Source organism: Globicephala melas, chromosome 19, assembly GCF_963455315.2.
Source record: "Globicephala melas chromosome 19, mGloMel1.2, whole genome shotgun sequence".
NCBI classification, from domain to species: Eukaryota; Metazoa; Chordata; class Mammalia; order Artiodactyla; family Delphinidae; genus Globicephala; species Globicephala melas.
In genome coordinates, this window is record NC_083332.1 from 52,962,909 (window position 1) to 52,990,817 (window position 27,909).

Sequence of the window (27,909 nt, forward strand, 5' to 3'; positions counted from 1 at the left end):
AGGGGTTCTTAACTGGGGGCACAATTGGCAACGCCTGGAGACATTTTTGGTTGTTGCAGCTGCGGGAAAGGGGACGCTACCGATCTAGTGTGTAGAGGACGGAGATGCTGCTAAACATCCTACAGAGCACAGGACAGTCCCCCACAACAAAGAATTATGTGGCCCCAAATGTCAGTAGTGTTGAAGTTGAGGAGCCCTGTGTCCATGGCAGGAGAAGCCTAGAGGAACTTTTAAAGTGGTAGGAAGAGCAGAGGGTTGAACAAGAAGTTGAGAATCCTGCCAAGCGGAGCACTACCCAGCTTGAGGAAGACACCATACTGTATCACCACCTGTGGAATGATGCCAAGTCATAGGCAACAGGTGCCAGCTGAGGCTCTGGCGATAAATCTAAGCAGTAGGTCCTTGAGAAGCAGAGCACAGGCTGAAGATAATCATTGGAGAAACCGAGTCTAAGCAGTTTGACTCTATGCATCCCCCTCTCCACCATTAGGGGATTTTGTGACCTAATTTCCTGTTCATATCAAAGGAATAATTTGGCTTGGGTGACAGGGGCAAGGGGTTAAATTGGGATAAGCAGAAAGGCAGCAGATTAATAGTAGCTCACTTAAATGTACATGAATTTGGAAAGAGTGATGTGATAGATCTGAGTTGGGATAGTGGGTCTGTTAAAACTGAAATATGGTTTCGTTAAGTTAGCTTTTGGTTGGGCAACTTCAAAGGAAAGCAAGTGTCTCCCCTAAAGAGCATGCAGAGCAGGAATCCCAAAGCAATATCAGTCTCAAGACTTGAAGAAAATAAAAAGCTAATCCCTTCTCCCCATTTTCATCCCTTTGAAATACATAATTCCTCTACGGAGGCTTGCATTCTTCTGAAACCTAGGCCAGAGAGATCACGGTCAGTAGATTTCCCTGTAACGATGAGCTAGGCAGCAAGTTCCAAGCAGGGAATGTTCTGGAAAATTCCATAAACGTTGGCCATTTATTATCAACAGAACCACGCTGTGGCTAGAAGAAACTTCTCCAGGACTGGGCATCAGAAGGTGCAGGAATTTGTGTTTTTAATGTTTCCCACTGTTTACTGCGTTGAGTTTACATGCACAACAAAGTTTGTGAATCAGCCTGGGTCATGGAACGCTCTGGAAGGTGTCTGAGCAGGAACATTCATTCTTCCGAATGCCCTAAAAAAAGGAGAGGCTATAGCCCAGAAAGCCAGCAGCTGCCTCCTTCGTTTCCGCGCCACGCTCTATTCCTGCAGGGTCTGGACTACATTTCCCAGGATGCCCAATTGCTGTAGCTCCTGTGGGATTGGCTAGAACAACGCGGAAGTGATTACGGGTCGCCCAGCAACGGGCGGAGTCCTGGACCGTGACTGGATGCCCACGCCCCCTTGCCTGCGGCTGGGAGGTGTCGAAGCTCGACTCCATCTCCAGAGACACGGAGCTCTCAACCGGCTTTTACTTCCAGCCGAGCGGCCGTGCGAGCTCGTGGCTTCTTTCCCCGTAGGTCTTCTCAGGCCCCGCCTCCTTTGACTCCGGCAGCTGCGCAATTGCGGAGACTGGATTCACCTGCCGAGTCGGAGGAGGGGCTCCGGGCGGCACAGTGCGCAGGCGCGGGCGTTCGGGGCTCGCGGCGCGCGGCGCTCGGTTGAAGCGGGAGTGAGTTCTGGTCGCGGAGACCCGGCAGCGGGCGAGCGAGCGGGTGACCGGGCGCCTTCTCTGCAGCCATGGCAGCCCTGCGCTACGCAGGCCTGGACGACACGGACAGCGAGGACGAGCTGCCCCCGGGCTGGGAGCAGAGAACCACCAAGGACGGCTGGGTTTACTATGCCAAGTAAGGGGGCCGCCGGGGGGCCGCCGGGTTTCGGACGCAGCTGGAACCCTGCCGCTCACCTGCTCGGGACTCCGCGCTGCCTTCGAATGCCACCTGCGCGGGGAGGGCCGCGGGCTCGCGCTCAGGCTTGGCCTGGGAGGGCGAAGTGGAAGTCATGGTTGAAGAGCTTCAGAGGGAAGGCTGCCGGGGTCCTGAGGACGGGCCATCCCCCTCTCTGGCCCTGGGTCCAGCGGGGGTCACCTGGCGGCGCTCATACGCGCCCTCTGCTGCCCAGTAGGCAGCGCTGCACGGTGCAAGGATGGCAGACCGGCCTCATTCCCTTTGCCCCCCCAAAATCAGAAAAAAATGCCGATGCCCCGCTCCTTTCTGGGGGGTCTGGGTTGACGACCTAGGAGTGTGTGTTTTTAGCAAGTGTCCTAGTGTAACTATGTGTGTATATATATATGTATACATATAAAATGGCTAATATAGCTTTACTATAGTTCTCAGGAAAGTTTTGGAAACACCAGGAGACCCTTTCTCCCACCACTTACTGTGTGACCTTGGGCCATTGGAATAACTCTCAGTCACGGGTTTCTTATCTGCTAAATACGTTGGTTGGAGTTTTAGTTGAGGCCCTGTACGTAAAGGCTTAGCACAGGCCTAAACATACTCAATGCTGGATAACTCTTAGTCTTTGCTGATTTCTGCAGCTGTGACAGCACCTTCCAGGCCTGATATTAGAATCACCTGGGGACCATCATAACTATAGATTTGGGGTCTCCACAGAGACGCTCATGCAGCAGGCAGCCAACATAGGGATTCTTTATTTTTTAAGCTTTCCAGCTGAGGCAGTTACGGCTTTGAGAAACATGGATGTAAATCGGTGATTTTCAACACCTGGGAAACAAACTATCTTTTCCTGGCTTCCACCTCCAGGGATTCTCATTTAATTTTCTTGCCCCGCCTCCCGCCCCTAGTGGTAGGTTGTGAAACCTTCCCACGTGATTCTAATCTGCCCAAGGTTGTGAGCCTCTGCTGCCTTCGGTGGCTTGCTAGAAAGAAAAACAGGAGGAAACGACCTTGGTGAGTTCATTCAAGACACATTGGGAATGTATCCTGTGCCAGGCTCTTTGCTGGGCATTGGTTTTACTGAGATAAATAAGACCGCTCGTTGGGATTTCCCTGGCTGTCCAGTGGTTAAGACTCCGCATCCTCAGTGCAGGGGGCCCAGGATCGATCCCTCGTCAAGGAACTAAGATCCCACATGCCACACGTCGCGGCAAAAAAAAAAAAAAGTACAAAACATAAGACCGCTTGTCACTTTCATGAGTGCCCAGTCTTATAGGACAGAGCGACGTGCAGTGACGTGGTCCCCACGCAGTGTGTGTAGTGAGCGGCAGCCTGTTCAGCATGAGCTGTGTGGGTAGGTGGTGAGGTGCCTGGGGCAGTGGGCACCTGAGCTGTGCCTTAGAGCACAGGTAGAAGTGGGCAGGTCCAGGGGCAGGAGGGCAGCCCAGGTAGAAGAAACAGAGGCCCGGCCTGTGCGGTGGTGCAGGAACATGAAGATTGAGGTGGGAAGGAAGGGCACAGTTGGTTTATGCCTTTCTGTGCCTCGGAGGATCTGGGCTCTGTCAGCAGGACCCACGTGTCCACTGAAGACTTGGAGCCAGGGAGTGACCTCGGGTTTGTGTCTTTAGAAGGATGATTTCTGCTCTGGAGAATTGAAGGGGCATTTCTAGCAGCAGGGAGCCAGGGGGCAGTTGGCGGGCCCCGGGCAACTCGTGAATGGGCATTTGCTGTTGCCTCAGCCTTTGCCTGAAGCGCTCTTTCATCCCTCAGAGCTGAGCTTAAATGTCACTGCCCACGAGAGCGTTCCCTTGCATCGGCCCCGTGCCTGCCTTCCACCACTTTGCTCTCCCTTGTCTGTAGTTTTCTACGCTCTACTCGGCCCTGTTTTGCTCTCTGTCTCTCCCCACGTTGTCAACTTCGTGAGGGCGGGGACCTTTTCTCGTTCCCCTCTGTATCCCCCATGCTTAGCATCCTGGCGCCGTAAAGTAAATCCAGGGAACGAATCTGTTAGCTCATCTAGGGAAGGTTTCCCACGGGCCTCCCTGGGCAGGTGGCGTTCTAGGCCCTGGGGACACGAAGATGCGCACGGCCTACCTCCCGGCTTCGGGGGGCTCCTCTGCCCCTGCTCTGGGTGGGGCCTGTTCCCTTCTGGCCGCTGCCCCCAGAGCTCCCTGGCTTCCTTTCAAGTTCGCCTGGAACCTCGCGTTCGGTCTGGAGGCCCCTTCGCCTTCGCTAACCCTGCCTCCTGCACCTCACCTTGTGTTGGGTGGCTTTTCCCATCTGCTGCCTTCCTGGGTGGCATCCACTGTTTGGGCTTGGGGCTCTTCTTTCACTCGGTAAGACCTACACGCCCCAGCCAGCTCTGCTGACAGCTTCCGGGGAGCCCATGGCCAGGGGACTTGGTGGCGCCTATGCGGTCTCTGAAAAGTACGCCCCTCTCTGCCTCCTGCCCCCCACCCCGGTATCTGGCCCTGTTGTTTACACTGACTGTGGTGACAAGGCTTGGCGGGCTCCCAGCTGGGGGGTGGGAGTACCTCTCTCCAGACTCTCTCTCCTGTCCTACTGGCCTTCCGTTCTTTGGCTTGGGGTGGAAGGATGCCCCCGACCCATCCTGACCCTGGATTCCCAGCAGTCCCCCTTGATCTCTCCTGACCTGCAAGCATCCTGATCCTTCTTTTCACTCCTGATTCTAGAAGGTCACTTGTCCCCTGGGGTCTGGGCAACTTGGCTGATAGATTGCCCTTGCAGTCGTTCCTTTTTTCCATGGTCTTCATCCCACTGTGGCAGGGTTGTGCCCAAGGGCAGAGGCTGTAGCTCCCAACCAGGCCTCTGGGGTCTTGTGGGAAACCCCGTCGTAGTCTCACCCCTCTTCTGTTGTGTGGGTTCTGTCAACCCCTCAGGCTCCCTCACACTCCCCAGGGTGCACTCAGACCTCAAAGACACACGTGTCCCCTGGCTCAAGGCCCCCCAGGCTGGGCTCCCATGGAGGGGACGTTCACGCTGCTGAGGACAGACCTGTTACCACAGAGAGCTGATGAGCCTTTCTCCCTTCCCTAGCACGGTCCGGAGAAGCTCCTCTGCCTTAACCAGGGGATGGGGGCTGTGGATGCCGTCGCCTGGGCCGTCCTGGGTCCTCCACTCTCGCCCCCCTTTTATTCTGAAGCCTGGGCCTCTTGGCAGCAGAGGGATGGCTGGCCTGCCCCGATGGGAGGCGAGCCCCTGTCCACAAGTGGCTCTGGGTCTCCCAGTTAACTTCAAGAAACTATGCTTAAGGAAGGAAAAAAAAAAAAACTTAGAGGAGCATACTTGAAAGTGATAGCCCTGTAATGTGGTGTGAATTTAACTTTGATCCCTTTGTTTTAAATTAAGATCACTGTTAATTATCTTTTTAAATGACAAAAAGCTTACTGAAAGAAAAGAAAAAAAAGGGCTTCTGTTTAAAGGAGAATAAGGTAATTTGGGGACATGTGTTGTAATTTTCTGTTCATTAAAAAGTCATTTTAGATTACAATGAGAAAGGAACACCCTTTAATTAATTTTTATATAAAAGTTTATTTAAAATAATCCTTTTCTGTCAAAGCCACGGTTCTTAGTTCTTCACATGTTACTCACTGAGTCCTCTATGACCCCAAGTAGTAGGGCCATAATTTTCTCCTTTGTACTGATGGGGAAACTGAGGCTGGAGGTTGAAAAACTTCTCCAAGGGATCCAAATTACCAAATGTAACCTGGTTCTTACTCCTGTTTGGGCTTCCTTTCTGCAGTCAGGGTTTGATGGTGGGGCGATAACACAGGTGGGAGTTGGTCCTTGCTGATACCCTCTGTTTGTACAGGGATCTAATGGTTCACCAGTCGCTGTCCCAGGTATGGTGTCTCTTACCTTTGCAGCAGCTCTGTGAGGTGGATGTGCTTCTAGGGAGACTGGCTCACTGAGTGCAGGCAGTACAGGAGCTCAGGTCTTTGGCCTTTTGAGTCCAGTGTCCACTGTGTCCTTGTACTGGCCACCGTTAGTTTGCAGAAACACCAGAAGCCAGCAGTTCCTGGAAAGACCCTGCTTTTGACGTGCAACGTCTTACAAGAGCGTTCACAAGCTCTCTGTATTTATTCTCTTTAAAATCATGGATAGGGAAGGAATATTCTATCATCTGGTTGTCAGTGATTAAGTATTATTTTCTACTTTGGCCTGAGCATGTGAACTTTGAATGCCTCTTGAAACATGCAGCTGTTTCCTTGATTAAGTAATTTTATGTTTTTCTCCACACTGGATCAGCTGTTGACAGGTGTTGCTAGTCTGTTATTGGCCCATGGTTTCATTGATAACTGTGTGTGCTCTTCCGAGATGAAATGCTAGTTTGGCGCAGAAATCAGACTAGTTTGTATATTTGATTTGTTGAAAATAATAGAACTTTTGAGGGCTTTTTATGCCAAGTACTGTGTTCAAACCTTTATTTACAGTATCCTCCTAGCATTCTCCTCAGATGAATACTAGGATTATTATGCAGATGAGGAAATTGAGGCTCCAAAGGTGAGTGACTGACCTACGGAGCTGCCTTACCCTCTTGGATGAAATTAGGAATCAGTGCTTAAAAAACACTTTGAAGTTAAATCTGTGGAAAGAATAAACATTTAAGAAGATTAAGGTTATATCTAAATGGTACATGCATATCAGCATTATAAATTTGACTGAAATTTTTCAACTTATCCTGGAATAAAACTAAAACGAAAACTAAAACAAGTACAAAACGAAACACATCTCTAGGTATTTTGAGTGATTCAGCGAGATTCCTAGAGTTGACCCCCAGTTGGGGTCAAGTCCCCTTCCTCTGGCTTCACCACCAGCTAACAGATACAGGTTTTCGGGAGATTTTTCCCAGTCTGCTGCTGCTTCCAAAGTAGAGAATTTGACCTGATGCAAACAGTAACATTTATAATCTGAATATTTCTTTCTGACTGTCTGACTTGAGTACTCTTGAGAGAGTATCACGTGGGGGACAAAAAAAATTTAATGCCATTGATTAATTTTTAGAAGTGTAACTTTTACTTACTACGTATTCCGTGGATTTTTTTTTTTTTTTTTAACAGTCACACGGAAGAGAAGACTCAGTGGGAACATCCGAAAACTGGGAAAAGAAAGCGAATAGCAGGAGGTTTGTATGTTGTCGTCATAAAGCAGAGACCCTTGTATTTAAAGCATTAATGAGATGGGAAAACTGTCACAGGAACTGGACTCTCCCTCTGGGGAGTTTGTAGGATTCGGTAGAAGGAAGTGATGAGCTCTTGGGGTGGAGTGCTTAGGATGATTTCTTAAATAAGAAGGTATTAAAATAATAGGGGCCTTGAATTCACAGTTCATTAGATTTTTCCGTAGTTGCACTGCTTGTAAAGTTGGTCTTGGTTCCTATCCTGGAATTAAATATATCAGCGTTTGATAGAATTCCGTAAAGCTTGCCTTGACTTGTAGGTGCTTCTGAGTAAGTGTGTCATGCATGGAATAGAAGTGTAAGAAGGTCCCTGCTCTCAAGAGGTTGAGGGTCCATTTGAAAAGACAACATGTGCCCTTGGGAAAAAAATGCAACCGGTCTATAGTATGAATCTTCACAAGTCAGCATATGAATGGTATTGGGTGCCTGCTGTAGCGTAGATAACATTCTGGGAATTCATTCAAGGGAGAATTCATGTTGGTTGGAGCAACCAGTAAGGGTTTTGTGAAAAGCAGAAGCTGAATGGAGTGTTGAAGAATGATCAAGAACGAAATAGTATTTTATTTTATTTTATTTTTTGGCCACATGGCTTTCAGGATCTTAGTTCCCCGACCAGGGATTCAACCCAGGCCCAGCAGTGAACGTGTGGACTCCTAACCACTGGACTGCCAGGGAATTCCCAAGAATGAAATAGTCTTAAAAATAGAGTTGCCATATGATTCAGCAGTCCTGCTCCTGGGCATATATCCAGAAAAAAACCGTAATTCAAAAAGCTGCACGCACTCCTATCTTCATAGAAGCACTATTCACAGTAGCCGAGACATGGAAGTAACTTGACTGTCAATCAAAAGATGAATGGATAAAGATGATGTGGTATTGGGTTGGCCAAAAAGTTCCTTCGGTTTTTAAGTAAAAATAAGACACATTTTTTATTTTCCCAAGAACTTTATTGAACAACGTATTCACTGTTTTGTTCCACTACCTTCTGCCATTTTTCAGGCAACTTCATAATTCCATCTTCCCAGAACTTTTTATCTTTTTGAGCAAAGAACTGTTCCAGGTACCTTCTACTGTCTTCCAGAGAATGGAAATATTTTCCATTAAGAGAACTTTGTAAAGACCGAAACAAATGGAAATGCGAAGGTGCAGTGTCTGGTGAATACGGCAGATGAATCAGAACTTCCCAGCCAAGCGGTAACAGTTTTTGCCTGGTCATCAAAGAAACATGCGATCTTGCATTACCCTGATGGAAGATGATGCGTTTTCTGTTGACTAATTCCGAATGCTTTTCGTCGAGTGCTGCTTTCAGTTGGTCTAACTGGGAGCAGTACGTGTTGGAATTAATCGTTGGTTTTCCAGAAGGAGCTCATATTAGAGGACTCCCTTCCAATCCCACCATATACACAACATCACCTTTGGATGAAGACTGGTTTGCTGTGGTTGGTGGTGGTTCATTTTGCTTGCCCCACGATTTCTTCCCTTACACATGATTGTACAGTATCCACTTTTCGTCGCCCGTCACAATTTGTTTTAAAAACAGAATATTTTTCTTACGTTTAAGTAGAGAATTGCATACAGAAATAAGGTCAAGAAGGTTTTTTTTGCTTAACTTATGTGGAACCCAAACATCAAAGCGATTAACGTAACCAAGCTGGTTTTTGATGATTTTCCACGCTCGATTTGGCTATTTTGAGTATATCGGCTATTTCCTGCATGGTATAATGTTGATTGTTCTCAATGTCTCGATTTGATTGCTATCGACTTCAACTGGTCTACCCGACCATGGAGCATTGTCCAGTGAGAAATCTCCAGCATGAAACTTCACAAACAACTTTTGACACATTCCATCAGTCACAGCACTTTCTCCATACACCGCACAAATCTTTTTTTGTGTTTCAGTTGCGTTTTTACCTTTCTTGAAATAATAAAGGATAAAATGCTGAATATGTTGCTTTTTCCCCTCCATCTTCAATATTAAAATGGCTACACAAAAATTCACCAGTTTTGATGTTTTTTTAAAAGGCATGCTGTTATGACGGCTGTCACAGTACAGTCTAACAAAATTGTTTCGAATGAAGTTAGACAACTAAGCACTAATAGAGTCATCTTATGGAAAACACCAAACAAATTTTTTGGCCAACCCAGTACAAAGGAGTATTACTCAGCCATAAAAAAGAATGAAATAATACCATTTGCAGCAACATGGATGGACCTAGAGATTACCATACTAAGTGAAGTAACTCAGAAAGAGAAAAACAAATATCATATGGTATCACTTATATGTGGAATCTAAAATATGCCACAAATGAACATATCTACGAAACAGGAACAGATTCACAGACATAGAGAACAGGCTTGTGGTTGTGAAGGTGGGGGTGAGGGAGGGATGGATTGGGAGATTGGGTTTAGCTGATACAAACTTATATATAGAATTGGTAAACAACAAGGTCCTACTGTATAGCACAAGAAACTGTATTCAATATCCTGTGATAAAGCATAATGGAAAAGAATATGAAAAATAATATATGTCAAACTGAGTCACTGCTGTACAGCAGAAGTTAACACTGTAAATCAACTATACTTCAATAAAATTAAAAAAAAAAAGAATGAAATAGTGTTAATTCCAAGCAAGAGGCAGAATGTAGAGTCTGGTTGGGGTAATGGGCCTTCTGTACCTGCCATAGTTGGAGCACGTGACCTGCTGGTCTGGTGGGATAGGGCTGGGGCTGGAAGGGCAGGGGCCTCAGTTTAACCCACCCCACCCCACCCCCACCCCCACCCCCACCCCCACCCCCACCCCCACATAGACCTGTTGTCCTTCTGTGTTTCAGATTTGCCCTATGGATGGGAACAAGAAACTGATGAGAATGGACAAATGTTTTTTGTCGAGTAAGTGTCTACAAAAAAACTTCTTAGCCATCTTGCTTTTTATTTAATTAATTAATTTATTTTTAATACATTTATTTATTTATTTTTGGTTGCATTGGGTCTTTGTTGCTGCACGTGGGCTTTCTCTAGTTGTGGCAAGCCGGCGCTACTCTTTGTTGCGGTGCGTGGGCTTCTCATTGCGGTGGCTTCTCTTATTGTGGAGCGTGGGCTCTAGGCGTGCGGGCTTCAGTAGTTGTGGCTTGCAGGCTCAGTAGTCGTGGCACACGAGCTTAGTTGCTCCACGGCATGTGCAATCTTCCCGGACCAGGGCTTGAACCCGTGTCCCCTGCATTGGCAGGTAGATTGTTAACCACTAGGGAAGTTCCATCCTGCTTTTTAATAGGAACTTTTTTGTACAAGGAATATACATTGACTGTAGGAAAATATTATATAGTGTATAAGTGTAATCCTATCAGCAGGACTAACTGCTTTTAGCAATTTTTGGATTTTTTTCTTCCAGTCTTTCTATATAAGTGCTTAAAAAAAAAAAGTATTGCACTAACTGTTTGGTAAACTGTTTTTTCTACATAATTCTTATGAGCATTTTCTCATATCTTTATAAATTTTTGAAGACAATGATGTTTAACGGTTATATAGTATTATTTTGTATAGATATACTGTAATTTATCAAATTACCTACTGGGCATTGATGTTGTTAAATTCTTGTGATCTGGCTTCTGTACAGGCAGACCTTGTCTTATTGCACTTTGCAGATACTGCGTTTTTTACAGATTGAAGGTTTGTGGCAACTCCCCCTCAAGGGAGTCTTTTGGCTCCATTTTTCCAGTAGCATTTGCTCAGTTCGTGTCTCTGTGTCACGTTTCGGTAATTTTTGCAATATTTCAGACCCTCCACTAGCAAAAACGTTGGTGACTCACCGAAGTCTCAGGTGATGGTTAGCATTTTTTAGCAATCGAGTATTTGTTAATTAAGGTGTGTATATTTTTTTAGACACGCTGTTTCACACTTAATAGACTGTAGTGTAAACATAACTTTCATACGCTCTGGGAAACCACACAATTTGTGTGACTCGGTTTATTGCGTGCGACACTGACTTTTTTTTTAAGTTTATTTATTTATGGCTGCGTTGGGTCTTCATTGCTGCACGCGGGCTTTCTCTAGTTGCAGCGGGCGAGCGGGGGTTACTCTTCGTTGTGCGCAGGCTTCTCACTGCGGTGGCTTCTCTTGTTGTGGAGCATGGGCTCTAGGTGTATGGGCTTCAGTAGTTGTGGCTTGCAGGCTCTAGAGCATAGGCTCAGTAGTTGTGGCGCATGGGCTTAGTTGCTCTTCGGCATGTGGGATCTTCCCGGACCAGGGCTCGAACACGTGTCCCCTGCATTGGCAGGCGGATTCTTAACCACTGCGCCACCAGGGAAGCCTGACACAGACTTTATTGTATTGGTCTGGAACTGACCCTGCAATGCAGTATCTCCAAGGTATGCCTGTAATTATAAAGAGCATCCTCCTCTGTAAAACTATCCTTGGAATAAATTCCAGTAACAAACAGCAACAGTAACCACGCATCTGGCACCTAACATGAGCCAGGCATGTTCTAACCAACTTATACCTGTAGTATCAGCTCATTCAGTCCCTGAAATGCCCTAAGGGAGGCAAGCGCTGGGCTGCCTGGCCAGTCATTTCCCCACTCTGATCCCGTTAGAGAGGTGTGCTGGTAAATGCTTAACAACCAGTTCCCTGGGGGGAAAAGCCCATATTTGTTTCCGTGGTATAAGTACTTCCCCTATAGCTTATTTCCAGCGACCGAGGTAAAGTCACTGAGGAGTTGGGAAGAGAGATGCACATTTGGGTCTTGTGAGCCAGGGTGACCCGGCTCCCCCCCTGCTCTGTCCTCTGTAAGACACTGGAGTCAAAATGCTTATCTGGCATCTGTGGTTATAAGTAAAATGAAAGTTGGATTATTCTTGAGTCTTAGTGTTTATGGGGTGACGAGTATTGATTTTAAACTGTGTATAATTTTACACACACATACATGTTACAAATACATTTTTTTTTAATGTTTTTATTTATATTTTGGCTGCACCGTGGGGCTTGCGGGATCTTAGTTCCCCGACCAGGGATCGAACCTGGGCCCTCGGCAGTGCAAGTGCTGAGTCCTTAACCACTGGACTGCCAGGGAATTCCCACAAATGCATTTTAAATCATGAAATCTTTCTTTCTGGAGAGTTCTTAATAGTTTTCAAGATATTTTGAGGTCTATCTCAAACCCCGAGATCACCTTTAAAATGTAAAAAATAAACCTGCTCTGTAAGGAGCAGCCTATTCATCTGTATGAACAGGTTGTACTGATGTATTTTAATATGTTGTTTATACTACCAGTATAGTTTAATATTCTTTCTACAAGATTTCAGTCAACTCCAAAACTACAGTGTGTGAGTACAGCCTTATAATGAAAATTATTAGAATTTCAGTAGTTGGCTGGTTTCATATTTACTGTCTTTCATCATTTTGAGTTTTCTACTTCTTTACCAATCTTCTTAGGCCCTTGCACATAAGAGATTTAATTGAAATCTACTGACAAGAGTGCCTGATGGATCTTATAGCCACATTTACATGAATTAAAAGAAAAAAACCCCAAAGCCTACTCCATGTTTGAGATCTGAGGGTACAAGGCAGTGCTTTGTATGTTACAGCCTATTTTACGGGCAGTTCTGAAGAAAATGCTTCGACGGCTGTCTTTCTAGGCAGGAATATAATCCTTCTGGAGGCCAGAAGATAGATTAAATGGACCCGGGTCTTTCCGGGGTTAAGAATAAGCCTTTTTTAGTCCATGAAAAATGGGGTTTGCCTAGCCTAAACTATAAGATTATCTTGTAATTATAAATGCCTGTGTTCACTGCTGTAGGTTCACTGCTTTCTCCTTTTCTTTGCAGCCACATAAATAAAAGAACTACCTACTTGGACCCAAGACTGGCATTTACTGTGGACGATAATCCTACGAAGCCAACCACCAGACAGAGATACGACAGCAGCACAACCGCCATGGAAATCCTCCAGGGCCGGGATTTCAGTGGCAAAGTGGTCGTGGTTACCGGAGCGAATTCGGGAATAGGTAGGTTGTTAACTGACAGCGATGGTTGTTGTTATTATTATTTTTTTTGTCACTGCTATGATGAAATCTGCTTTAGTCTAACCATAAGAAAACTTTGTTTGGTGGTTCTCTAATTTAAAAGGTATTTATAGCCTTTTCAGCTATCGTGTCATTAAAGTTCTGGGCCCTTTTTCAGTCCCAGTGTTTCCATGGAAGGAGGGCCGTGTCAGGGCTGACCTTGAATTCTCTGAAAGCTGAACACTCAGCGGAAGATGGTGGCTATTTTGGTTCTTCAGGATGAGAGACAGCTGGCTCTGTCTAGGAGTTTCTGACCTGGTCTGCGTGGTGTGCGGTCATGGTCCAGTTACCTGGGTTCTTCGGCCCAACGCTGACTGGTAATGGAATATCGGGAACAGTGGTGTGTCAGGGCTTTGGGACAAAGGACACTGCAGCTGTCCGTTGGTTACGGAGAATATGATTTTCTTTGGAGAACAGGATCTTCTTTCTTTGCAGAGTCGGAGAATTAGCTGCCCTCTTGGTTGCCTGCGTTTAACTGCGGTGGCGGTCATGAGGGAGGGGCTCCGGGGGTGTCCTCTCCTTAGCCTCATGGGCCGGTAGAGAAGCTGCGGCAAAGCAGATGCTCCTGCGTTCACTCTCCAGATGATTTAATTCTTACTTTGCTTTGGTCCATTGACATGAATGTCTGAATCTGTGAGAACCAGCTGCTTTGAGTAAGGATACGCATCCTCAGGTTAATTTACAGAGACAAAACATGGAATTGTGCTCAGCTGTCTTCTGGCAAGTTCGCTCCTTTTCACCCTTCATGGTGCTCCCCACCTCACTGGCCTTCTCTCTCACCAGCTTTGTCTCCTCACCGGTTTGTGTATCCCCTGCACTTCTTTCTCTGTCTTGCTTCATTTTCGGTGACCTCTTCTTGAACTTGCAGAAGCATTCCCTGGTATCATCAGGGCACGTATAGGAAGTGACATACATTCTTGACATACATCAATTGTTATATAGTACAGGGTTGAAAATCTAACAAGCTACGGTCCCAGAGCGGAACTTTTGACTGTACCTGTCCATTAAGGCAAAGAAGCATATGGAATTTTTTTTTTTAAATGAAAGGGACTTATTTAAAATCAACTCTCAGACCTCATCCTGGGCTCAGAATATGTTCAGTTCGGTTTTCTGAATCACATCGGGGTTCATTCTATTGTCATCGATAGGAAAAGCTGATGATGCTATATTAAAAGTAACAGCTGGATCCTCAGTCGTCCAGGAAACAGTGTGTTGTGTTGATGGCGTTGACTACCGTTACGTGAGTGTGTGGACCAAGACAGTGTAGAATAATTAAGAAAAAATAAGGACTTAAGTAAAATACCTCTTCTTATTTAACACTCAGTTAACCAGAGAATTAACTAAAAGATCTCATTCCCTTAATCTCGTGGCTAGACAGTTTCTTCCTTTCATAAGTAAGATAAGTGACTATTGATGGTTTGTGCGTAAGTGTTGAAACTCGGCCCTGTCTGACGTTAGATGGCAGGCCTTCTGAAGCTCTGCTGAAGATTTGCCGCGTGAGGCCTATGACGTCATGATCCAGGACTAAAGGCACTGGTCCAGAATATTCAAAGAGCTATGTGTAGTTGGGTATTGCATCCTGGTCGGAAGGGAGGATGAGGTTCTGAAGCATTGAGAAGAAATGTGTCGTTGGTCAGAGTGGACCTCGGACCTCTCGGAGGCAAGCTCTGTGCCTCTTCCCAGCTGCCGCTTCCCCTTCCTGAGGTCCCTGATCTTTCTTGTGGGCCCTGCAAGTAGGTGCCCGTGGTCCAGTCACATGTGATGGTAAGTCGGACGGCTCAGGCTGGAAGGGAGGCTGGGGAAGGTCTCCGAGCGCGCCCCCCATCCCCATTTCCCCAGCTCGAACCTTCATTGCATTCAGCTCTGCCTGGTCTCCCCGTGACCCCTCCAGTCTTGAGAAGCCCGAGTCTAGGGGAGTGCTGGAGATTTGTCTGCTTCATATTTGAAATAACATCAGACCGAACATTCCAGGCAATCAGATCCTCGCAAAGAGCTCTGGCGCTGCAGCCGTGGTATCAGGCTTAAAGCAAAGAGCCGAAGGCAAGCCCGTGGCTTTGCCGTCATCACTTAGGCAGCTTTTATATCCCACGCGGCTGGCTGCCTTAGAGAGTGTCCTTGTCCAAGTAGGCTGTGCCTTCCAGATAAATTTCTTCTCCTGAGCTACGAAACACGCCAATTTAGAAATCGCTATCACCACTCTGTTTCTGCCCCTTTCAAATGGAACAGCTGAGCGCAGAGTGAATCAGGCATCTTCACTCCCAACACTCCTCGGCGTTCGGGAGTCATCTTCTCTTGAAGCTTGAATGGTGTTGGCCTGCACTTTTCCTCTTGCTGCTCAGGGGAGCCCGGTTCCTACGTGTGAACTGTCCAGTCTTTAGCCTCATGGATGTCTGTGCTCTTGGGGCTGTTACAAAACACCGGTCTTTATTTTGAGAGTGGTGATTCCACAGCTAAAAACACAGGTAACCTAACTGGCTTTACAAAGGTTGGTTTACAAATCCGGTGTTCCCAGTGATGCTTTCTGTTCGTGTTTTTGAATTCCCTGCAAGGCACCTCTCTGTTGGACTTGCCATTGGGAGGGGGCTCTCTGTTGTGAAGGGGGCGCTCGGGCGGTGAGAGGGGACGCCTTCCCTGGTGGACGGCAGGGACGTGCCAAGACACTGCCCCCTTTGACGTGGCCTCTATGCAGATTCTTGTCGTCCATGTTGGGTACCTCGCCCCCCTTACCCCGGCTGTAAGTGTATTTTGAACTTTGGATATTTTATGTTCCGAAGGCAATTGGAGGGACTCTTGCTTATTAATTCAGCTTATAAAGATCAGGGTGGTGCAGGTCGGTAGACGGATTCAGAGGAAATGCCACAATAAAGCGTTTTGCATTCTTGGAAGTTTGTAGGCAGATACTGCGGTTGACTGGGTTCAGCTGTCCAGATGGGGAGTCGGCAAACTACAGCCCGTGGGCTAAATCTGACTCCCGCCTGATCTTGCAAGTAAAGTTTTACTGGACCATGGCCACGCCTATTTATTTCCGTTTTGTCTGTGGCTGTTTTCATGTGACCAGCAGAGTTGCATAAATACGGCAGAGACCCTGTGGCCTGCACAGCCTAGAATATTTACTGTCTGGCCCTTAATGGAAAACGTTTGCCTACCCCTGCCTCAGATGGTCTAATCCCTTTCAAAATAAGATCACCCCAGCAGGCTGTGAGTCAGCCACAAGTTAGGTGAAATTTAGATGAAGTGGATGCCCCAGGCCACGAGGAAGATGGTGGCAACACATTATACGTGTCTGTTGGGGATGCCCCCCCAGTGCCTGTGCCTCCTGCCTCACCTCTGTCCCCAGCTTTAGGGAGCTGCCGGCCTTAGGACGTTCCAGCCTCTGAAATGACACTCTTCTCTCATCGACCTTTGTTTAATGAGCCTTCTGAACCCTAAGAACTTCGTGTAGATTGAGCGCTGTAGCTTGTGGACCTGTCTCGGTGGAGCTCAGCCTCTCAGTGTCCACGGGGAAGTCACCTGTGCACCCAGAGCTTCCTTCCGCCAGCAGACCGCGAGGCCCGGGAGCCCCGGTCCCGACAGCTAAGCCCTAGAGGCAAGGGAGGAGTTCATTTCTGTTTGTGCTCAGCTTAGCGCTGGGCAGGAAGGGGCGGGGCGGGTGTCCATGGCGACCTGGAGTTAGTGGCTCGATGCCTCTGATTTGGTAAAAAACGAAAACAAAAAAACGAATGGAGATGGCTTCAACATGGTGATCATTAAATATGGACCTTAACGCGAAGTCTCCGGAGAGGGGGTCTCGGAGGCTTCCTGTTGCGGAAGATCCCATAGCTGCTTCTCTAGACTCAGCCTGTCAGTCCAGCGGATTGGGCTCTGCTTATAAATAGCTCAGTACAAAATGCTGCCTTCTCAAATCTGAGGGCTGACATGTGCTCCTCCAAGGCCGGACCCTTCTCACGAGGGATTACCTGAATGCCTAAATATGGGGCAGCGCCTGCCCTGCACACTGTCCCTGGGAGCGGGGACGTTTGTTGGAAATCGTGTAGATAGTTGTAGGGAGCAGATTGATCATCGTGGCACCTACGGAGTGAAATCCAGGTTCTGTCAAACAACCATTGAAAAAATATTACCAAGTATGCACAGCTTAGCCATTTTCAGTCTCCTGTTCACTGGCAATGGTGAATGATAAAGCTTTCTTCCTAACTTCCAGTCTTAAACCAGTAGTGGTTAAAGTTTGGTTTTTGAATCCCTTTCCGAGTATAGTCAGGATGAAAAGTTTCTTCGACCCTTTGAAGTTTCATAACACGGGGCTGTTTCGAATGTTGTGACTTGAAATCTGGAATAGCCTGGCCTGGTTTCGATTTGTGAGTCAGAGGACCCGTTAACAAGAACAAAACTGTTTTTTTGCCTGAACATATACAAGCTGGCCACCTTAGCATACACCAGGAAAATGTATTTTGGGACTGACACTTTAATTTTCTATTGGTATTTATGTTATATATAATAAACCTCCCTAAGGTTCATTACAGGGATTCTAATAATGTGTGTACGTGTATACACACACTTATATACCAAAATTGATATACTTTGAGATATAAAAAGTATTTGCTCAAGCTACCAAAGTCAACCCCAAATTTGTTCTTGAAACAAAATGAAGGTATTGGATTTCCATGTGGGAATCCCAAAATGTTGTAGTTTAATGTTGAAATTGGTTGTTTTGGCTTAGAGAGCCTGTTTTTTAGAGCTTGGGGTCTTCTTGCAAAATCATGTGTTGAAATTACAGTGTGAAGTGGAGTTGCCATATTGTTTTATCCTACAAATCATCACCGCGATGAATTCATATCTGGTGTAGATTCTACCAGTTCTACGGTAATACAAGAGAAGTGCTTTTCTTCATGTAGAAAAGTGTATTCATTGTTAACATTTTAAACCCACACTTTGACAGTAATGAACCAGACTCTCTTCCTCTCCACCCTCAGATCTTTGTTTTCTTTTCCACACCTAGTGTTACTAAAATTTGCCTTCTAGCCTAAATCATGCCTTTGACTTTTCTTCCTCAGTTATTCCAAAAGATCCCATAAATTCGAGGCCATAGGCCACCTTAGAGTCATTTTCTTGGTTAAAACTTACTCATGTGGGGTCATTACACTAGGGATCTTGAAATGCCTGATTACAGTTTCCTTTCCGGTTGTCAACAAGACTTAAACTAGTGGGATTTTTTTTTTTTTTAAATTATTTTTTTGCAGTACATGGGCCTCTCACTGTTGTGGCCTCTCCCGTTGCGGAGCACAGGCTCCGGACGCGCAGGCTCAGCGGCCATGGCTCACGGGCCCAGCCGCTCCGCGGCATGTGGGATCTTCCCGGACCGGGGCACGAACCTGCGGCCCCTGCATCGGCAGGCGGACTCTCAACCACTGCGCCACCAGGGAAGCCCCTAAAACTAGTGGAATTTTGACCTTTGTCTTCTTTTTAAGAACCTGGTGCTCATTAAGTAGAGGAAAATTTTCTGAAATAATCTAAATAATCTTTTGGGAATTCACACTCCCATGTATTAAAAACAAATTTTTTTTTAGGTTTTATTTTATTATTTTTTTATACAGCACGTTCTTATTAATTATTTTATACATATTAGTGTATATATGTCAATCCCAGTCTCCCAACTCATGCTTTCCCCCCTTGGTGTCTCTATATCTGTGTCTGTTTCTACCTTGCAAACCGGTTCATCTGTACCATTTTTCTAGATTCCACATATATGCGTTAATATACTAAAATTAAAAAAAAAATTAAAAAAAATTTATTTATTTTTTGGCTGCATTGGGTCTTCGTTGCTGCACGCGGGCTTTCTCTAGTTGCGGTGAGCGGGGGCTACACTTCCTTGCAGTGCACGGGCTTCTCATTGCGGTGGCTTCTCTTGTTGTGGAGCATGGGCTCTAGGTGCGTGGGCTTCAGTAGTTGTGGCTCGCGGGCTCTAGAGTGCAGGCTCGGTAGTTGTGGTGCACGGGCTTAGTTGTTCCCGCGGCATGTGGGATCTTCCCGGACCAGGGCTTGAACCCATGTCCCCTGCATTGGCAGGCGGATTCTTAACCACTGTGTCACCAGGGAAGTTGCCAGACTCCCATTTTAATTTAAAAGCATTTGTGACCATTTCTCTTTTATGCTAAAATAAACCCATATATTGTAAGTAAAATGATTTTGAAATTATTTGTTCTGAGAAACTATTGAGATTTTTGACAATACTGGAAAAAGTCCTTGAATAATATTACATAAAAATTGAGAATTGGGGCTTCCCTGGTGGCGCAGTGGTTGAGAGTCCACCTGCCAATGCAGGAGACAGGGGTTCGTGCCCCGGTCCAGGAGGATCCCACATGTCGCGGAGCAGCTGTGCCTGTGGGCCATGGCCGCTGAGCCTGCGCGTCCGGAGCCTGTGCTCCGCAACGGGAGAGGCCACAGCAGTGAGAGGCCCGCGTACCGCAAAAAAAAAAAAAAAAAAAAAAAAAAAAAATTGAGAATTAGTACCTTATGAATTAAACAACCTTTTTTACATTTAAATATTCTTAGACATTGAATATAAATGGGAATCACGTGATCAGAGTATTTTAGAAGCTATATATCTAAAGGAAATGATCAATTGAAATATTCTAATGAGCCTTATCTCATAATTTGGTAATCACATCTAAAAAACTTATTTAAAAACGTATGTAGTAGCACAGGGAGATCAGCTCGGTGCTTTGTGACCACCGAGAGAGGTGGGATAGGGAGGGTGGGAGGGAGATGCAAGAGGGAGGAGATACGGGAATATATGTATATGTATAGCTGATTAACTTTGTTATAAAGCAGAAACTAACACAACATTGTAAAGCAATTATACTCCAATAAAAATGTTAAAAAATAAAAATGTATGACTTCCCTGGTGGCGCAGTGGTTAAGAATCCGCCTGCCAGTGCAGGGGACACAGGTTCGAGCCCTGGTCTGGGAAGATCCCACATGCCGTGGAGCAACAAATAAGCCCGTGTGCCACAACTACTGAGCCTGCACTCTAGAGCCCATGTGCCACAACTACTGAAGCCCACGTGCCCATGCTCCACAATAAGAGAAGCCACCGCAATGAGAAGCCCGCACACCGCAATGAAGAGTAGCCCTCGCTCACCGCAACTAGAGAAATCCTGTGTGCAGCAACGAAGACCCAACACAGCCAAAAATGAATAAATAAAATAAATTTATTTTTTTAAAGTATGTAATATATAATAATATATAAAGCATATGAGTACTTCATTAGATACCAGCTGAAACATTTTTGTCACATGAGGTCAGTTGAATTTTATACTTGCATGTAGATTGAGATTTTAATTTATTTGTTATAGTGTCAGCATACAAATGAGACTCATACAAGCTGCTATTCATTTCCAAAGTGGTTCAAAAATCATAATTTAAAAATATTCCTGCCCTAATTGAGATTACAAGTGTTTTATCAGGTTTGAAAATTTGGCAATTATTTTACTTAATACCCAATTTTAAAAATTTGGTTTTTTGCTTTTATGTAATACGGTGACATAGCAATTGTCAGGAAAGAAAGGGTCCTATGTATTTTATGTAAATTACCTGAAAGAGAACAGTCTTCATATATATTTATATTTTTCCTCCACTAGAGGGCTCTGTTGCCCTTTGATACAGTTAAACAAAAGCGGTAGCATCTCAATGCAGTTTTCTACCTCTCAGCCGGTCTTGCTTTCATTTTTGTTAAATAATGCCTTTTACTTTTCTAACGTATCTTTTAGGTCTTGTACTTCTTGATGAAAGAGTTCAAACTGAAGACCGTTACTAGTGTCATGTTTGTTTCTTTCCTCCTTCTCTCCCTCCTCCCCCGCCTCCCGTCCCATTTTTTTCCCCTGGTATGAAATACCAAGGATGAAGAGATCCATTTAATAAAAAGGTCCATTGTATTCAGGGAGCAGCCTGTTCTGCCAGACTACACAAGGGCATGTGTTTTCATGACATTATTGGTTTTGGGTGTGCTGGCCTATCAATAATGTGATTTTTCTTTTTCTAAGTGGAAATTGTTATATTTAAATATTAATGCCTCTGTTTAAGGTTCATTTAGAAGGCCTTGGTGATCTTACAGTTTTTTCTTAGAACATAGCGTTCCTCTGTCCCCCCCCAACCTACCCAGTGTTATATAACTTATTGTAATTAGATTGTTTAATAAGGATATGTTTTTGTAATAGAAAAGAATGTGTCTTTTTGGGCTTAGTGTATGTTTCTTAACTAAGAGGCCATATTAAACCAAATACTTCATATGAAGCAAACAGCCAGTATCTGCACGTACAAGATCTTAAGGAGGGCAGTTTTCATTTTGGCTCTATAACCAAAGTTTGAGGCAACCCAGTAATTGTATGCTTCAGTTTTCAAACAGAAATTTGGCCCAGAAAAGGAAAACCGTTTTGGCTGTATAAAACTCCTTATTTTAAAATGGGGACAAAATGAATACACCTTATTACATACTTTTATGTATTATATATTCTTCTTTTTCTCAACAATTTTTTTCTCTCTTTAAAATGAAAGAGCCAGCAAGCACTGTGAATATACTTTTGTAACAGTGCAAAAACTCCTTCACCAGAGTAAAAATATTTTGCTCGTTCGTTTACAGATGTGGTCTTTGTCTATCCAGTAAAGATGGTTAAAACTAGATGGCTATTGTGGGAATTATTCCAGACTTGGTAATGAAAGGCGTGCCAACTGTTGGAACCCCCTTGACCATCACTCATTTACAGTGACACAGCCCACGTCCTTTCTTAATTTTCTGCAGTATATACACAAAATGTTCAGATTCGAGTCCTCAGCCTTTTCCAGAATAACGTCGTGGGCCGGGGGTGGGGGGGTGTCAGTAGAAGGGCCTTCTTGCAAAGTTCTCTTAAATTAAGTCTCCGATATATTGATCAAAAGTAAATTCCAAACATCAGAGTTGCTTGCCTGAATTTATGATCTTCCTTTGGCTTAATATGTAACACTGCATTTCTCGAAGGGCCGGTCTTTATCTGCACCTCCCCACCCCCCCGTGAATGAGCTAAATGGGAAGTGTCCTCCTGTTTAATGAGTTGTGTGACAGGGCTGGAATCTACTTGTTTCAAATCTGTGTTACTTGTTTACCAGGCTGTGCTGCTTGGCTCTCTGGGTCCTTCTTGTTAGAAGCCACGTTGAGATGGTGCTGTGTCTGAAAGCAAGTCAAGGTCTCCTCCCTAGACTCTGAAAGGAAAACTAAGACAGTGTGCTCCAGCAGGGGGTGGGGTGTGTGTGGAGAGTGTCGACGTGTGTGAGATGGGGTGTGGGAGACTCATTCCAGTGTTTAATATTGCTCCCGAGGGTAGGATGGGAGGACTAGCAAGGTGGGTGGAACCAGGCCTTTCGCTGGAACAAATGATCCCCTGGAAAGAGGGACAGAATCAGAATCAAAGAACTTTCTTGTGTAGTTGTATGGAAACTGAAGTTAAAACGAATAACATATTTTTCTTTTTCACCCTCACCTCTGAAATGTACTTAATTATTCCAGATTACTATTTATTGATCCCTGTAATCTTGTCTCATATTGATAGCTTTTTAGAATTCACGAATATCCTGTACCTGTTGTCTTATTTAATTCTTGCCACAGTGCTCACAGGTACCCTGACCTCCAGTTAGGGTGAAAGCACAGAGAGGCGAGGTAACTTGCCCGAGGCCACACAGCTCTTGAGCGGTGGGTGCCTACAGAACTAGAGCAGAGAACTTCAGACTCCATGCCCGGGGCCCTCCCTTCTCCTTGCTGCTGCCTTGTTCCAAGGAATAGTGCTCAGTTCTGCCCAAGCTCTTCCCAAGCAGCTTAGCCAGTCTGTCTGAAATCAACAAATTTATCTTAATGAATCTCCGAAAGCCTGCTCTGGGCCAGGCTGTGTGCGGAGTGTGGTGCCTGTTGGGAGGGGCAAGGCTGACGTGATCTCTGAACCGCTGGGTGATCGTGGATTAGTACACGGACACTTTCTCTCTTGAATTCCCCTTTGGTGTTATTCTTAAATAAGTTTGGGGAAAGAATTACGGGGAATGGAAGCTGGCATTTGTCAAACTCACATAAATTCCAGGTGTTAGGCTAGAATTATTTATTGTTATAAAACATGTATTCCTTATGGAAAACTTAGAAAATGCAGAAAAGTAAAAAGAAACATAAATGCAGATAAGGAAAAAAAAACCCCAAATTATTGCCAACCAGAATTAACTGTCAGTATATAGCATATATAATTCTCAGCATTTTCCCCTTCCCTTTTATTGTGATTTTTCTATGTAACTGTGGTTATGAGCATGTTTGCCTGTCGTAGAATATTCTACAACAGCTTAAGTGGTTGTATAGCCTTGTATGGTTCCAACCATTCTCCCTCTGTAGCACATTTGGGTGGATTTCAGCTTTATGATAGCCATGGCATGGAGGTGAACATTTTGTAATTAAATGTTTGTACCCATTCGTGACTATTCTGTAGTTTTATTTTCTGGAACTGGAATTGCTGAGTCAGGGCATTTGTTTCCTAATCTTAAAATCTTGGTTTGTTTTGTCAAACCACACCCCTGGAAGCTTGTACCAATTGAAACGCCCCTTTGCCCTGCATCCTTGCCAGTCTTGGCATTTAGCATTTTTTAAACGGTATCCCTTAAATTTGCATGTCTCTGATGATTAGATTGATCAGCTCTTTGATGTTTGGCCGTTTGTATTTATTCTTCTATGACTCGCCTTTCCGTCTTACATGCGTAACTATTGGATACGTATCGATTGCTAATTGATTGCCTGATTCATGTGGCAAGATTTAATTTTCAAAATGTCCCTTTGTCTCAGAAGTTAATTTATCTCAAAGTGTCTATTACTTTAAGTACACATTCAATCTTGTGACCCAGAGGCAATTCGTGAGAAGAAAGTTGGCCTCGCTCCCCAGTCTGCTTCACTAAAAACTTCTCAGTCTATATCTTATCTCTTACACCAGCTACAAATCGTGGGCACCGCTGCTTCATACCTGCATTTAAGGAGGGAGCACCCCAGGAAACTCAAAATTGGCCAGCTCACGATGGAGGCTGAGTCCCAAGATAATGCAGTAGGCGTCAGTCAGTTCTTAGGGTTTTGCAGATTTCCCCCCAGATCTTCTATTAATGGTAGTAACCCCTCTTCAGAGCTTTTCTCTGCATTATCTCATTTGATGAGCCTGGCTCCCGCGTGGCGAAATTGTACCACTGCTGAAAATAGCTCTGCTGACAGGGGAAAGCTTGATAGGTAGTTTCTATCTGGAGAGGCAGCAGGGTGCAGGGGAAGGGATCAGGACTCAGGAAGCAGACGTGACCTAGTTTCCACACCTGGCCCCACCACAACTCATCGAGTGACTTGGGCCCAGTTACTTTCCTTCTCTGAGCACTTGTTTTGCATCTATGAAACATGGACACTATTTGTACTTTGCACAGTTTTATACATACTTTTTTATTAAAAATTTTTTAAAATATTTATTTTTGTAAATACTTTTTTATTTAAAAATTTTTTAAAAAAATATTATTTATTTTTGGCTGTGTTGGGTCTTTATTGCTCTAAGCGGGCTTTCTCTAGTTGCAGCGAACGGGAGCTACTCTTCGTTCATTGCGGTGAGCGGGCTTCTCATCGCAGTGGCTTCTTTTGTGGAGCACGGGCTCTAGGCGTGTGGGCTTCAGTAGTTGTGGCACGTGGGCTCAGTAGTCATGGCTCGCAGGCTCAGTAGTTGTGGCGCATGGGCTTCGTTGCTCCGCGGCACGTGGGATCTTCCCGGATCAGGGCTCGAACCTGTGTCCCCTGTATTGGCAGGCAGATTCTTAACCACTGCACCACCAGGGAAGTCCCTGCGCAGTTGTTAAAGACGGGAACTCCAGAGCGCCCAGGGAATTGTCTGCCACGCACCGCAGGCAGTTAGTAAACTGTAGTCATTTCGGGAATGGGAGGCAAGACGATCAAGTTACTGACATTAGTTTGGTATTTTCCTGGCTTCCTGGTTCTTGGATCCTCAAAAGGCTGCCGTCATATCTGCGAGTTTGTCCTAAAACGACCTTTCTCAATAACTGTTTCAGGCGTCTACTTGTCTTTGGTATGAAAGGAAACATTTTAGATATTTTTTGGTTGGAGGTCAGATGGTAGCTGCATCCAGGAAAAAGAATCAAGTGAAAGAAAGAAAGGAAAAAAAAAAGGTTATTTTTCTTGCAGTCAAGGAGGAAAAAAAGATCTATTAAACTTGGGGGAAAAAAGGAAGGAAAACTACTAAACCTTAAGTGAAATGCGTCATAGTAACATCTTTATTCCAAAAGTCTGGCATCAGAGCTCTGCTCCACTTGAGTTTGTGATGGTTTACAGGACTGCGTGGAATAGTAAGTATAAATGTCCAGCTTAGCTGTCCCATTCGCTTGAGGCTACCAAAGAACATCTCAGTGTGTAAATAGAATTTTATCAGCACTTCAGAAGGTATGATGGGTTTTATTGGAGACCACGGGAACATGTTAGGAGGAGAATTGGCTGTGAGTCAGGTGGCCTTTTGTGACCTAAGGCCTGTCACTTAGCTATCTCGAGCCTCCCTTTCCTCATCTGTAAAATAAAGACACTCATACTTTGTCACCCACTCTTTATTTGTTTATTTGATATTGGAGTATAGCTGATTTACAACGTTGTGTTTCAGGTGTACAGCAAAGGGAATCAGTTATACTTACACATATACATATATCTATTCTTTTTTAGATTCTTTTCCCATATAGGTTACTACAGAATATCGAGTAGAGTTCTGTGTGCTATACAGTAGGTCCTTATTAGTTGTCTATTCTATGTGTAGTAGTGTGTATATGTCAATCCCGATCTCCTAATTTATCCCCGCCCCTTTCGCCTTTGGTAACCGTAAGTTTTCTGCATCTGTGACTCTATTTCTGTTTTGTAAATCAGTTCATTTGTACCATTTTTAGATTCCACATGTAAGTGATATCCTATGACATTTGTCTCTCTGACTTCACTTTGTATGATAATCTCTAGTTGCGTCTGTGTTGCTACAAATGGCATTATTTCATTCTTCTGTGGCTGAGTAACATTCCATTGTGTATATGTACCACATCTTCTTTATCCATTCCTCTGTCAATGGACATTTAGGTTGCTTCCATGTCTTGGCTGTTGTAAATGGTGCTGCAGTGAACACTGGGGTGCTGTCACCCACTCTTTTGTCAGGATAAAATAAAACAGCATGCACATGCAGTAGTGAAGAGTCCAGTAGACTTTATGTGGTTGCTTGCAGTTGGGGGAAAAAAATCACTTAACGCTTGTCAGAAAAGGCTGTCCTACAGGACGAGGCTTCAGGTTTGGAAGATGGAGGAGGAAGGAGAGTGATTTAATTCCATGACGGATGGAATACAATAGGCTCTCTTGATCTTTTTTTGTTAGGACTCGCTGAGAGGTATCAGCAAATATCTTCCCCAGGGTTCAGAAAGGTAACCAGACTTCAAGTACCTTTGTCGAGCCTTGGGCCCTCGATTTGGTGGTGATGACTAGGAAATTTTTTGTTGTGATTTTTGGCCACACCACGTGGCATGCGGGATCTTAGTTCCCCGACCAGGGATCGAACCCGTGTCCCCTGCAGTGGAAGCGTGGAGTCCCAACCACTGGACCACCAGGGAAGTCCGACTAGGAAATATTAACGGATGCTGTCCCACCCGGGGCTGACAGGCTGTGCCGCTGGCCACCTCCTCAGGAGCGGAAACCTGGGGTAACAAGAAGGGCATCTCTGCGGAGGCAGAAGTGGCCCCAGGCTGCAGTCGTGCTGAGTTTCCATAGGTGAAAATGTTGCTGGCTCTTGCACAGCTCATTTTCTGGTTGCCTTCTACTTCAGTTGCCCAGGCCCCTCCTCACCTCTGTTCGCAGTGCCGAGCGAATACAGATGTACACGGGGAGAGTGAACTGGGTGCTCTTGGCTTGTGGAACATTAGCAAATTTTCCAGTAGCATCTCCACTCTGGAAGCTGTTTTCCTTGTGATCGCACGAAGCAGGAGCGTGAAAATAATCTCTTTCAAACGGGGAGATTCTACTGTGGTAGCCACCAATGGCCGTAAGGATGAATCTCAACCCTTTTTGCATTTCTCAGGATAAGGTCTGCTGACTGCCTTCAGTTTTTCTGTCTGGTGTGTCGTACAGGAGGGTGGCTGTGGCTTCTCCATTCAGCAGCTGGGTTTGAGAAGCTTCTGTCAGCTGAGAGATCATCACTGTATTCCAAGTGGCATTACCGGAAGAAAAAAAAAAGGAAAAGAAATGCCATTACAACTTTATCTATTAGCAAAGGAAGCTTCCATTCCAAGTCCGTGTACAGTTACCACATTGAGTGTTTGGCAAGGTAGAGAGCAGTGTTAACAGATCCATCTGGGGAAACGTCTCAGTCAGGGAGCAGAGTCAGATTTTTGGCAAACGATACCCTCCTTGCTGCCTAAAAAGCTGAGATGGGAGCCGCAGGTCTCTGTGCCTGAGGGCCTTTCTCTGCGGAGCCTGGCTAAGGCCGCTTGCCCCGTGTTTCTCTTTTATTGCCCGTTGGCCTGACTGGGGTTGTGTGTCATCGTCGTGGGGCTCTTACACTTACCTGCGGGCACACATGTGCATCTATCGTTATGTTCCTTACCCGTTTACTTAATTATTAAACACAGCAGCAACTTGCTAGCTTGCCGTTCTGGAGGTCAGAAGTCCGAAATCAGTCTTACTGGCTGAAGCCAGGTCGTTGGCAGGGCCGGCTCCTTCTGGAGGCTCT

The 27,909-nt window shown here is 45.3% G+C and overlaps 1 protein-coding gene and 1 non-coding gene across 2 annotated transcripts in view; one reads left to right on the top strand and one right to left on the bottom strand.

Annotated features, from left to right (window-relative positions):
• The first annotated feature begins 1,545 nt into the window (after nucleotides 1-1,545).
• WWOX (WW domain containing oxidoreductase) overlaps nucleotides 1,546-27,909 on the top strand; it is a 978,641-nt gene continuing 952,277 nt past the window's right edge. Inside the window, exons 1-4 of the mRNA XM_030863784.3 lie at nucleotides 1,546-1,829; nucleotides 6,962-7,026; nucleotides 9,912-9,969; nucleotides 12,900-13,078. Of these exons, the coding sequence (XP_030719644.1) occupies nucleotides 1,723-1,829; nucleotides 6,962-7,026; nucleotides 9,912-9,969; nucleotides 12,900-13,078 (409 nt within the window). The 5' untranslated portion in view covers nucleotides 1,546-1,722. The remainder of the gene's footprint in view (nucleotides 1,830-6,961; nucleotides 7,027-9,911; nucleotides 9,970-12,899; nucleotides 13,079-27,909) is intronic.
• On the bottom strand, nucleotides 12,072-12,145 carry TRNAA-UGC (transfer RNA alanine (anticodon UGC)). Its single transcript has one exon. It is a non-coding gene; the product is annotated as a tRNA-Ala (tRNA).